The sequence below is a fragment of the Carya illinoinensis genome, chromosome 13, assembly GCF_018687715.1.
Source record: "Carya illinoinensis cultivar Pawnee chromosome 13, C.illinoinensisPawnee_v1, whole genome shotgun sequence".
In the NCBI taxonomy this organism is placed as follows: Eukaryota; Viridiplantae; Streptophyta; class Magnoliopsida; order Fagales; family Juglandaceae; genus Carya; species Carya illinoinensis.
In genome coordinates this window covers 7,485,828-7,499,778 of record NC_056764.1, presented here as the reverse complement: position 1 = coordinate 7,499,778, position 13,951 = coordinate 7,485,828, and the positions used below count along the sequence as shown (strand labels likewise).

The following is a 13,951-nucleotide window of genomic DNA, read 5'->3' as shown; positions in this document are numbered from 1 at the left end:
TTCTGATAACATGTTTTGATCAGATCTGCATATTAAAACTGAAATGCTTTATTTCTGCACTGTGAACTTTCTGAAAAAGCTCATGTTTACGTACTCGTATATATATGTTCTCAGCTTACTGAGTTGTTGATAACTCATCCTTTATCTCTACAATTTTTTCATATATTTTGCATGTTTCAGCAAAGTTCAATATTAGAAAGCATGGATAAGGCTATGTGAGCATAGTGGATTAAGCGCAAAAAGGATTCCATGGTTATTAGAGAATTTTATTTTGTAAATTTGTTGTGTTCTGATGATGTGGTATATGCTGAGAAATTTGACATTTATAGTAAGAACTTGTGGTGTTCCTAGTTAATTATTTGGAGTAGTTGAGTTAAACAGTGAGATCTGTGTAATTGAGATGTTGGAGATTTTATCTATACTGTGAAATATGATTTTAAATGACAAGAAGTAACTCACACATCCAAGACCAAGGCGTTACAATAAAGCTGCACTAGCTAGCTCCTTAATACACTTTGTAATTCCCACCAAAACGATCGACGGGGCACCCAAAAAAAAAAATGAGAGAAAAAATACTTGCCACATTTTTTTGACCTTGCTGACAATTGATGAGCATTCGTTTAAAATAATGAACAAAGGTAATCCTTGCGTTTTTTTTTTTTTAATTTTAACTCATGGTGATTTATGACGTCCTTTTATAATATTCTTTATGCAGTACTAATGTTGATGTAATCTCTCACAAATGTATGTTTGTGGAGAAGCTGATCTACAAGTAGTACTACTACTGCTTAAACTGCTTTCCTTGCGTCTCTCAATATAAATATTGAACATAGGTATAAAATTGAAGTATAAAACATAAGTTTTCAACATAACCATAAAACATAAGTATTAAACATAACGATCGGCCACTATTAGTTGTGGCCAGGTCATAGGTTTATTTTGTGTCGACAATTTGAGTTTGGCTTGTGGGTTTCAGAATTCAATTTCCAATTTTATCGATAAACTTTACTCTCAAAGTTTTCTCACTATTTTGTATTCTTTCCCAATATCAATTCCTAATTTCTATTGATTAACTAGTTGTCAGAATAATTCCTATTTTGTTAATGAGAAATGCTTAATACAGTCGCATGCCTCAAGCACCGTGCAAATGGCTACTAAGTTGGCAAAAAAAAAAAAAATGGAGCCTTTTGGTTTTTGTGAGTTTTCATTTGTTTCGTTGCCCAGACTCCAGAACGTGAAGGAAAATAAAGAAGACTCCAGAACGTTGAAGGCCATGGCTGCAGTTTTCTGTAACAGGTTCCATTGGAAGGGAAAAGACTGGGGTTAGGGTTCGAGGTTGCTTTGCTTACAGAGAAATGGAGGGTTGGGACCCCAACACCAAATTTACACTGACTGAAATCCCTTTTCTGACTACGGGCCAAGGGATGGAGCGGCATGGACGCAGAGGCTGAAGGAGGAGTACAAGGCTTTGATCGCCTACACCCAGATGAATGATTGGTTCCGGATCTCCACAGCAAATCCCGAAGGGACTCGTTGGACCAGCAAATGCTGGTACGTTCACAACCCCCTCCACCGCCCTCGAGCTCGAGCTCCCCCAGCTCGACGGCAAGACCCAAAAGATGTATAGAGGGGGGAAGATTTGCTTGACCGTGCATTTCAAGCCGCTTTGGGCGAAGAACTGTCCTGGGTTTGGCATAGCGCATGCACTCTGCTTGGGTCTTGCACCGTGGCTTGCTGCAGAGGTTCCCGTTCTTGTGGATTCTGGTATGATTAAGCGCAAGGATGTTGCAAACTCATCCAATGAAACTTTAATCATTTTGTGCAAAAATGTTGAGGGCTGTAGATCTAAACATTGAGTTCAAAAGTTCTTATAGCTTTTATAGCTTTCTCGTTCAATGAAAATAATCGTTGAGGCATAATATGTCATCAAGAGGATTTGCCCTATGGTGTGCAATTTATTACCATGTATTACAATCCGTCACTGTGCACACACCGAAGGCACAGTGACGAACATCTTCGAGTTTGCTTCAAGGAAGCTATGCGAATACTTGTCTTTATGCAGTCTCCCTCCTTCTAATGAATGCAGGAAAATGAGGGAAATTATCTGGGTTTATTACTAATGAACTCTTCTTCAATTGGTTGTGGAGATTTTGTTATACTGCAGAAGACCCACATGAAAATACCCATAAAAATGGAGACCCAAACGAGCACGACGATGGACGATGGAGAAACAGACGGCCAACGGAGCTTCCAGATGATCGAACACGAGGCACAAGGGAACCGGAAAGCAAGATGAACCCAAACTCTTTTTGAGTTTATTTTCCTTCTTATTTTGCGCATTTCGTCTTTCTTTTTTTTTCTTAAATAAACCGACGTGGCGTCAACGACTGCACCCCGACTGTATAACACGACTATATATAGAAGAACTGTTTGTTAATTGATATTGTCAAAAAAACATTTTAAGCAACTTTTGTGAAACCGAAGATCAAATGCAAGCTGCTGCATGCGTTTGAAAACAGAAACTATCTAAAGGCACAACACATACACACACACATATATATATATATACGAGATAACGTACATATACATGTACATCAACATCCAAGTTGGGGATCAATAAATTAAACTATGTCAAGTCTCCAGTACTCCAATTATTAAAAATTATTAAAAAAATGAAAAGCTGCAGTCCTACTATATATCAATGCTATATATCATGAAACAAATTATCATCCCATGATCCTAATTGAAACCATCAATTATCCAAATTAAGGTGGCTTAAAACGATGAATGAGGGGTTAATTTGAATTTTATTATTAGTGATATCACCAATATTAATTTAGGATCGATCCTAAATTAACTGAAGAATTGGGCCGGATCAAAGAGAATTCCTAATTAAATCGTTAGCATTTTTTCGAGAGAGAGATCAGATAGACTACATTGATATATAATAAAGCATTAATTATAATTTAAAATGTCATTGAAGGAACTAAATGATAAACTGAAATTGTTAATTAAGTAGTACTTATATATATATATATATATCATTTGTAGATTCAAATGGATAACTTGATGATGAGAAGAATTTACCGCAACTTCAAGTTTCATATGTAAGTGACAACAATGAACCATGCATGATCATCTAATTCTAGACAAGTACCAACTGGATCTCACTAGAACTCCATGATTCATAAAGTCAGACCTAGGGGACTCGCCAGTACTTTCGAATCTTTCGCATCAATATGTTCTTAATTCTGTCATCCTGCTAAGATTGATGGCATGTTGAGATCTATAGAATAGTTTCCCTTCTTAGAAGTAGAGGAGGAACAGAAAAGATCAGACAAATTGCTATCCACATCTTCGGAAAATCAACATATTCTCTTATTTAGCTCCCTCGTGTCTCGGTCTTATACTCAGTGATAGACTCAGATCGATGTCGTCGTGGAAACCTTTTCTTTTCCCTGCAGTGATCTGCTCTTCCCCAACAACCCCCTTTGTTTGATTCAGCACTGATGTATTTGAGTCTATAAAACATTTCGTTTTCTCCTGTCCTGATCTTCCATGCCATTCGGTACTTAAAGTGGAGTCGTCTATCTCTATGGGAGATGAGCTTGTCTGGGTTTGGATGGATGTGTGATTGAACAGCCATGGAAATGTTTCTTTGAACTCCTGTAGTCTCTTAATACTTTGTTCCCCGAAGCCAATGTTGTTATTCAAGTAGAGAGATCCATTTCTTATCTTCAAGTCGATACCTCTAGAAATCCAGCTTCCAGATTCTGACCCATGAAGGTGGCTGCCTCTCGTTTTAATATTCATGCTATGATCAGTCAAATTTATGCGGTCGTGAGTCAAATAAGGCATGGATATGCAGCTCCCTTGACCATTCCCACAAAGGTCACCATATCTTGAGCGAGAAAGAGATCGAGAAAGATTTAGATGAGAATATAATAATATAAAATTCCTTAGTTCATTTAACTAAAATGGGGTTTAATCAGCATATAAAATAAAGGTATAATCGTTGGGCACTGTCGACATTACCTGAATTTGTGGCTAACCCTTTGATCAATACCTCGAAGCGTGGAGTACTGTTGCCAAAGGCGGTCTGCACTTCCCATAACATGTCTGCTGCTGGTTATAACTGCCAATTCATTAAAGACAAACAGTTTCAAATTTCAAATATTAAAAGCTTGAGTGATCTGCAAAAGAGCCCTAGCTAGTTGGTGTTATACCTTGACCCTGATCATCAATCTTCTTGCTCCGATACATCTGCTCCAAAACATGCCAAAATTAAAGAACAACAAAAATGAAACTTGCAATCAATGAAGCGAATCTCATGATACACTGCATACCAAATTAATTTTTTTCCTTGATATATATATGCAGGGACGTCGTATATATAATTAAAAATTTTACCTGCAAATGACTCTTGACATGTGCAATGCTTAAGCCTTTGATGTTCATTACTTGCAAAACCAGTTTAGGAGTTGCTCCTACACCAAAAGGGGGGCAAATCAAGGCTGAGAATAAAATAGGTATCTATCTAGCTAGATGTAATTGATGATATATTTGTATCAACAAATTCCAAAAGGTGCATTAAGATATTCATATATATATATATATATATATAATTTATACAATCATCATGAATAAGTGAAGAAATTTGAAGATCTTACTCTCTTGACCCCCAAGCCTCTCAACAGCCTGGACAAAACAACGATGAAGATCAGGAGTCCATCGTAGCCTCGGCACCTTGGATCGAACATATGGCCGCACCCCAATAGAGCTGGACATCTTCTGATCAGTCTCCTCAACTATGCTGTTGCTCGAGCTGCTCGCACTGTTTTTATTCTTACTTCGATCGCCATCTGATCTTTCCTCGTCTAGCTCGCTCCTGTCTGAAGAATATTTCAACTTCAAACCATCAATATACCCACTTTCCATCATGATTAACTCTTTTCTGCTATGGAAAATCTTTAAACTGGAAAGTGGCCGGTCACTGATCAATTCGAAGTGATTGTCTCTGACAAAGAAAAATTAAGAATTAGGACGAGATGTTTTGTGGCTATTGATACGATTCCACCGCTGATCTTGATTCTTAATCACTATAGGCCAGAAACAGGAGTACTGTGGATACTCTTCATTTGCAGAGAGTTTTTCTTTTCTGAACCGGCAGGTAATTCTATACACAGGGATATAAAAAAAAAACCCTAATGCATGGGTCTTGGTCTTAATGTACAGATCAGAGTTTTCTGCATATGACAGGCTTAGAATTTTCTATGTATGTATTTGCTTGTAGAAGATAACATATATATATATAGATCAATATTAATATCATGATGTATGAATGATGCAGTGTGAAAAACTATATATATATATATATATATAAACTTAGAATTTGGACCAGTTGTTACCTGGTCATGTACTACGTACTAATTAGGTGAAAGATTAGAAACAAGATCGAGAAGTGGAAATTAACCTGCATGGAATATTTATAAGCTCGTGAGTAGACCAATTGAAAGGAGTAGCTAGCACCACATGATTCCCTGATCATTTGTTTTTGTTAATTTTTAATTATATATGCTACGTATGCATTCACATTTATCAAACATATATATATGAGATTTACCTACCTTGTTAGCTATACATTCTTTGACTAATATCCCACATTAATCTGACACGCAAAACATATTATTAGCGCGCGGATACTTATTCTACAAGTAATATTCATGTACGTAATAATAATATTGCTTTTCAATTATGAATGATCAATCATGTACGTAAAATATGTATGGTCAATCATTCTCATTATTTCTTCCCAAGTGTAACCATATGTATGGATGAGATCAAACTGCGCACACAAGCACGACGTTACAGATCGATGCAGGTTTTTTTTATTTATTAATTACTCGCGCACTCCTTAATTTCACATTGATTGCGTTACAAAAAAACTGTTTATTTGTAATCAATTATATCCTGATAATATGACTACTTCCTGATAAAATGAATTTATTTTCGTCACAATTAGTTATTCTTGTAGCAAATAACTAGCAGTAAATATTCATTCTTTTTGTAGTCCACAAATGCAACTGATTGACATATATTGGGCATAAGCAGAGAGCTATATGAATATATATATATATATATATATATATATATATATAAAGATCATAAGGGCGATTGCTTTACATGTTATCGAACCCTAAAAGCCTACAAATTCAAAATAGTTATTGATAATTGTAAGCAATACGTAGTGGATTAATTTGTGACAAAATTGGAGGAAAAAATCTCGAAAAGTTACTTCCAATCATGTATATGGAATAATATTTAAAGGTGGCGAGTGCAAGAAACTTATAATTTCATATATACGTGAAGCTTCTAATTAACAAATGTATTATTAATTATTGTCGAGAGAACTGCGCTGAGATGATTCCTGTTGTCGGTGGCCACGCACGGATATATATATATATATATATATATATATCTCTTTGCTTATTATATAACCATGGATGACCGCACCTAATAACAACAAAACTTGTATTTTCACAGCTTCTTGAAGCTGATCATACCTGCATTTTCGATCAGTAGTTGCGCGCGCGCGCGCACACATATATATATAGCCAGTGATCGATTATGATCATAACTATATATATATATTCTTGGATTCATTGCTCTTTACTGGCCGATGATGATCATAATTATCTGTTGCAAGAAAGTTTATATGATCAAAGTATTATTAATAATTGTCTGGTTTTTTTTTTTTTGGATACAAAGTAGATCAGACGTTACTCATCATGATGTCCAACACATGATCGCGTTTGGAGTAGTAGTAAATAATTACCAGGCTGATTTAAGTGTTAAATGCGCGCAAAATGTTGAGAATGCATTTGTTGAGGTTGTCTGCACCGAATTAGCACCTAACACGTGCACACAAAAGTTTGTATTATTATTGCTAGGCCACAGATCGACTTCAAGACTTTGTGACGAAAATCCCCCACACTACTACTTAATCATTATAATATTCCTTAATTCCTCCATACCCGATTTGACTCATTAAAAGGGCATGCATTGAAAAACAGTCAAGCTAGCTAGCACAAACATATATAATTAAATTTTAATTACGATCGAGATTATCAGATATATATACATCATGCCCTGCCCCACATAAATTTGCTTAATTATAATTAATTATTGATCCTAGTAATTTCAAGGAAAACTCTTAAATGCATGATGATCATGACTAATATTTTATATATAGGCAGCCTGTTGATCAATATATTAACTGAGTTTTCAGAAAGACGCCAATTCCAAATATTATATATGAGACATGCTACACAGTAACTTTACATTCAACATACTAGAATTTTAGAAGTGTAGAATAAACAATAACGAAAGTGTAAAATCACATAGTTAAATGGTGGAAAAAAGTGAGGTTGTCGTGTAGAATTTTTCTATATATATATATAATGAACGAAATTTTCAACATGCATGCTTAATTTAATACGTTTCTTAAATTCTTTTATTTTTTTTTTAATTTCTTGTAAACTGTTTAATATTCATGATCATTAATGCCAAGAGCCTGATGGGATATAGTCTTATTCTTTAAATGAAAAACTTGGATTTGAACCTCCCACCTTCTTATAAAAACAAAAAACAAAAAAAAAAAAAAATTCATGATCATTAATTAAAGGGTAATTATATACACTACTACTAGTAATCAACGACAACAATGATAATAATTTATAATTACATGCACCAATTTCTTAAGACTAGATCATATATATATTAATCTTAGGAATTAAGGAAAATTAGGCTTTCTGATGATGCAATCAAAAGTTGCAGATGATCTAGTCAACAATATTTTAACCTAAGTAACATGTTTGTTTTTATATGTTCATTGAGACTCGAAATCCCTATTTTCCATTAATTAGTTTATTCACTGCAGTCAGTCCAGTACTACAGAAATCCAGATCATGTACGTTTTTTTTATTATTATTATTATTATTGAATTGCAGGGGAATACTATCCCTATTAATGCGGATCGAACCCATCATTTCTGAATCATGAGTATGTTTGTCTTCTTTCCCTACTACTCATGATCAATATCACCATGAAGCTTCATGGATGTTGTGGATGGCTCATGATGAACATAGCATGCATGCATATGGTACGCTTGGTTTCTTACCATTACTAATTTCATTTCTACCTACTGCATGGGCTGTAGGCTAAATTTGGATCCAATTAGGCAGGGCCTAAGCCCTGAGGTTAAAAGGCTGTTTGTGAGTTATTTTGTTTGTTCGTCAAAGGCCATTATCTATTTTTGGACTGGACATTTACAGATGGAGCTTCTATGGACGATTAAGAAGAAATTCCAGACTAGCTAATGCATTAAGATAGGGGTTGGGTTACTGTATCACCCAGCTCTTATTGTTGTTTTTTTTTTTTTTAATTTTATTTTCACATTTTTTAAATATATTTAAATATTTTTAAAAAATAAAAAAATATACTAATACACTTAAAATCAATTCCTTAATCATTAAGTAAAAAAAAAAATTACCAAACGATACACTTGAACAATACTGCCTAAGCGACATGGTAGCATTATGCTTAATATAGTACTCAACCCATCGTGACCATCCTATTAAATAATGCTAAATATAATCACAGATTATGTAAATATCACACATTAATTTTAAAAAAGAATATGATTTATTATTAAAAAATTAATTTTTTTCAAGTGAATCTCATATTTACTACATCTTTTTTTATGTTATGCAATCAAATTGCAAACAGAGATCGAAATATGCAATCAATGAGACGATTGTAAATCTATCTCTTAGACAAATATTGTCTCCCACTCAGAAATTGAGTTCTACAAAAGAGAATCTGGCAAGAATGCCCTTAGGATACAACACTTTTTATATAGTGTGCATATTGCAAATTCTGGACACTAATATTAAAACGAACAGATGTAATTAGCAGCAACAGATGCAATGTTTCGTTTTGATTTAAATAAAACGATCAGAAACTAACTGTCAAAAACTCAAGAAATGGATCATTTCGTTTAATTAAAATAAATCCATCACTTGCGATGATGCGTTCGTGCAAAGTGCGTCTATGCGTCACGCACAGCTCGTGTCTGTGTGCACTCAGTGCTTCGCACTAGGTGACACTACCACTGTGTCTACCCTTATTATTCTATTTTATATATCGTGAAACTAATTCACTTATAAACCACTAAAAGTTTGATTGTCTTTTCAATGTGAGACTAATAAAAATCACATTAGAAGAAAATTCTAAAAGATAAGATTTATTTAAAATATTTGAAATAATCCAACAGTTTAAAATAAATATTTGTACATTTCATGACTGTAAATATTATTTTTCTACATTCATCTCACTAGCTTGATCCATAAATAAATTTATGAAAATATTTAAGTAAAGACTTGATCCTGTGATAAATTAAAACATCAAAAGTTTTGAAAAAAAAGGGTATGTGATTTTGAGTTTAAACGATTAAAGGGATGAATATATATGCTTTACACTCTCAAATTATCAATCCTTTTATACTTTGCCTTCTAATTGAATTGTCACCATCATGATAAATGAGAATTAAGAATCTTGAGGGTCATGTTTTAATGAAGGGTGCAAAATTTTAATTTCTTTTAAATAGTTGGATGATGCATGTGTTAATTTAGATAATTTGAACGCAAAATATAAACTTCTGATAATTTGAGGGTACTTTAATATGTAAGGTAAAAAAAAAAAAAACTCATACCTTATGGTTGGTGGATATTGAGTGACAGAGTGTTGTAAAATGAATTGTTATCATTATTCTTTTGTCCATATAAATAAAGGAAAAATATAGTTGCAAGCACAATTGTGTACTAATCTGTGCATTAATGTGATGTGATTGATCAAAAAGTAGATTTTATTAAAAATAATGTTAATTTAAATTTTTAGTATGAATAAATCAGTATTAGTATACAGATTAATACGCGACTATGCTTGTTGTTAAAAAAAGATTAAATCGAATTACCTCAAGGAGCGGAATTTTCGCGAGGTCGGATCTTTTCTCGTCTTACGGCCCACGTCACTATGTCGTTTGCACTTCTACGTCACTTAGGAGGCTACTAGAGTCTCCTAAATAATTCCACGCTTCAAGATCAAGAGATCTATATGGTTTCTCTAGGAAAATGTAGAGAGAGAGAAGAGTTTTTCTTAGACTTTTTCCACACTTCATAAAATGTCCGTACACTTTCTTTTTAAAAGAGTTTTCACGTCTGGAAGTTAATTAACTTCCCTGCAAATGAGGAAGTTAAATAACTTCCCTTAAAGTTGTGATAGTGGTGGGGAGTTAACAAATAACTTCCCCACCTATGTGGGTAGTGGACACAACTTGGTAATAGGACCCATTACCAACATCTCCCACTTGTCCACTATGGACGTTATGTCTATTAACAATCTCTTCATGTTCTCTCAATCAATTATCCCTCATACAGAAAATGAAGCGTGCGACTTGACGAGAAGACAAAGGGTAGGAGTACTATATTAAGTCACCATCATACTAACATAGTACATCACTCATTATATCTCGTCTATGCCCCAGATTATTTGATCTCACTAGATCAAGTGTCCTTAATCCCTCACAAGTTTATAACTTAAAGCAATTCTTGACCACATATCATATAATATGCTCATGATTATATCGAGTTTAAACGACATAATCGCCTGGGCTATGAGACATAAAATAACAAGTAAGAATCCAAACAATCTTCCCTAGACACTCATGTCAATTCAATTAGACTTAACTGCTTTCCTAGACATGTTCCGCGAGACCGTATCATACGTGGCCCTAGAAAACATGTTAAAGTAGCAACATCAAGTTTTCATTTCATGACATAGTTCCAGGTTCAAGGGCATTAGATCATTTATTGATCCATTAGGGCTCACATAGTGATGGAGTAGGGATCCATCCAATCACTCCCTCAAAAGGTCGTCTATAGCACATACAGTATGAAATGTATGTTACGACGAAACTCCCGCTTAATTGGGCATGTCATATTCAAAACGCCGTAGGAATCTTAGTCTAGTCATCACAAAGACGTTCTAACTTGAGTTTCTTAGCACAGTCACTCATGTAGCGCCTGCCTAAGATCTCATATTCCGCTTTAATCAGGCTTTATGAAGTTGTGCAAATACTTCATATACGACTCTTGTAAGTCTCATCTTAGCTAAGCTAAGGCGACATTATTTAAATTTATCTTAAATGCCCCCAAAGCATCAAGATATTTACTAGCTCGCTTTCCAAGCGCCAAAGTAAACAATTTGTCTCATCTTGCTCGCAACTCAAACGCCAAGGTGATCATCTATGTGAGTAGATTGATCTCTACCTGTGACATCTTTATTATGTGTGCTTTACACTTAGTATCACTTAATTAATAATTTGAGATAAATACAATAATCTCATTGCGATAGATACTAACAGTGTTAAATATACAATAAAGTTAAGGTATCATTAATACAACATATATCAAATCCGATGAAGTCCCAAACTCCTAACATGAGTTTGGAAAACATTTCTACTAGTAGCATTAGTAAGAGGATCAGCTACCATCTTGCTAGTAGAGATATGTTGTAGGATCACCTCACCCCGCGCAACAACATCTCGAATGTAGTAAAAATGAATATCTATGTGTTTGATTTTGCCATGATATTTGGGATCCTTGGCATATGCCAAAGCTGCCATACTATCACTGTATACCTTAACGGCTTCATTTGCAAGAGCCGTAACATCTAGGCGCTGGAAGAATCTCCTCAACCAAACAGCTTCTTGTATAGCTGCTGAACAAGCAACGTACTCTGACTCCATCGTGGACAAAGCAATGCATGATTGTTTCTTGCTACACCAAGAAATAGCTCCTCCACTAAGCATAAATGAGTAACCCATCGTGGATTTTCGCTCATCTTTGTCACTAGCCCAATCAGCATCGCTATAACCCTTCAGTCTCATGTCTCCACCCTGGTAACAAAGAACGAGTTCTGCTGTCCCACGAAGGTATCGAAAAATCCTCTTAACTGCTTACCAATGAACAGGTCCTGGGTTACTCTGATAACGACTAACCAATCCAACCGCAAAGCAAATGTCAGGTCGTGTACACAACATAGCATACATCAGACTTCCAATTGCACTTGCATAAGGAACTCTGGTCATTTCTTTCTTTTCCTCATCATTCTTAGGGCAATGTTCTAGGCTCAAAGAATAACCCTTCTCAATTGGAGTGTCTATGGGTTTGGAGTTATGCATGCGAAATCGTTCTAGAATTTTCTTAACATAAGTCTCTTGAGACAAACCAAGAAATTTCCTAGATCGATCCCTTGAAATTTTAACTCCCAGCACATAATTTGCTTCACCCATGTCCTTCATCTCAAAAGTAGAGGACAACCACTCTTTTGTGGCGACTATTATCTCCATACTATTTCCAGCTAATAATATGTTATCCACATACAAAGATAAAATTAGAAAAAATTTTCCTGTACGTTTGACATAAACACAATGGTCTTCTTTTAGCATTTCAAAGCCAATTGAATTAATGGCCTCATGAAATCTGAAATACCATTGTCTAGACGATTGTTTAAAGCCATAAATAGAACGTTTCAGTTGGCATACTTTGCGCTCTTGTCCCTCAGCCTCAAAACCAACAGGTTGATCCATATAAATCTCCTCGTCTAGTTCTCCATTGAGAAATACAGTTTTCACATCCATTTGAAAAAGTTTCAAATCTAGATGTGCAACTATAGCTAGAATGAGGCAAATAGAAGCAAATCTCACCACAGGGGAGAATGTTTCTTCATAATCTATACCCTCTCTTTGAGTATAGCCCTTTGCCACTAGTCGGGCCTTATACTTGTCAATTGATCCATCTGCCTGGCGCTTAATTTTTAAAACCCATTTGTTTCCAATAGATTTGCGCCCAGATGGAAGATCAACTAACTCCCAAACTTGGTTCTTTGCCATAGAACTCATCTCATTTCTCATAGCAGCTAGCCATTTATTTGAAGCAGATGAACTTAGTGCTTCTTCATAAGAAGGTTCATCAAAGTTACACGGAGCACACATGAAAGATTCCCCTTCAATCTCAAAACGACGACGAGGAATAGGTCCACGTTCGCTTCTACGTAACTGAGACTCTTGTGAGTCATTTTCTAGTGGTTTACTCCCACTAGGAGGCAAGTCACTCCCACTATCTTTTGCGATTCTAGGATGTGATAATGCTCCACCCTCGCCAAACGATGGTGTAACTTCCTCAATTTCTTGTAACTCTAAACGTTCACAATCATTTTTTGCTTCACCAATACTGGGAAAATCACTCTCGATAAATGTAACATCACAAGACTCAATTTCTGTCATCCCTCCGTTAGGATGTTCACCAAACATTACATAACCCTTTAAGCTCTCTGAATATCTTATAAAGATATACTTATTTGCTCTAGGGCCAAGTTTCTCATACTTATGGGAAGTGGTGTGAACATAACCTGCACAACCCCAAGGACGCAAATATTCCAAATTTGGTTTTGCATTATTCCATAACTCATATGGGGTTGAAGGAACTGACTTGGAAGGCACATGATTCAAAATGTAGGCTGCAACTAAAAGAGCATCCCCCCAAAAAGATATTGGCAGGTTAGCTTGCACCATCATTGATCGAACCATTTCCAATAGGGTACGATTTTTTCTTTCCGCAACAACATTTTGTTGTGGTGTGCCAGGAATCGTTAATTGCCTGCGTATCCCTTTTTGCTCACATATTCCTTGAAACTCTTTAGATAAGTACTCTCAACCCCGATCAGTTCGTAGAATTTTAAATTCCTTTATTTTTTATTCTCAACCATAGTTACAAAGCGTTTGAAGCAGTCTAATGCTTCAAAACGATGGGAGATCAAATAGACATGACTG

General features: G+C 35.2%; 1 protein-coding gene and 1 pseudogene across 1 annotated transcript; one reads left to right on the top strand and one right to left on the bottom strand.

Annotated features, from left to right (window-relative positions):
- Positions 1-1,355: 1,355 nt before the first annotated feature.
- Positions 1,356-1,856, top strand: LOC122290900 (annotated as a pseudogene).
- Positions 1,857-3,058: 1,202 nt separating this feature from the next.
- LOC122292708 (probable transcription factor RL9) lies at positions 3,059-5,264 on the bottom strand. The gene is made up of 5 exons (XM_043101186.1): positions 4,671-5,264; positions 4,411-4,487; positions 4,227-4,263; positions 4,036-4,135; positions 3,059-3,901 (listed from the first exon to the last, which is right to left on the bottom strand). Exons 1-5 carry the CDS (start codon positions 4,939-4,941, stop codon positions 3,379-3,381), a joined length of 1,008 nt encoding a protein of 335 aa, XP_042957120.1. The 5' UTR covers positions 4,942-5,264; the 3' UTR covers positions 3,059-3,378.
- Between the last annotated feature and the right edge of the window lie 8,687 nt (positions 5,265-13,951).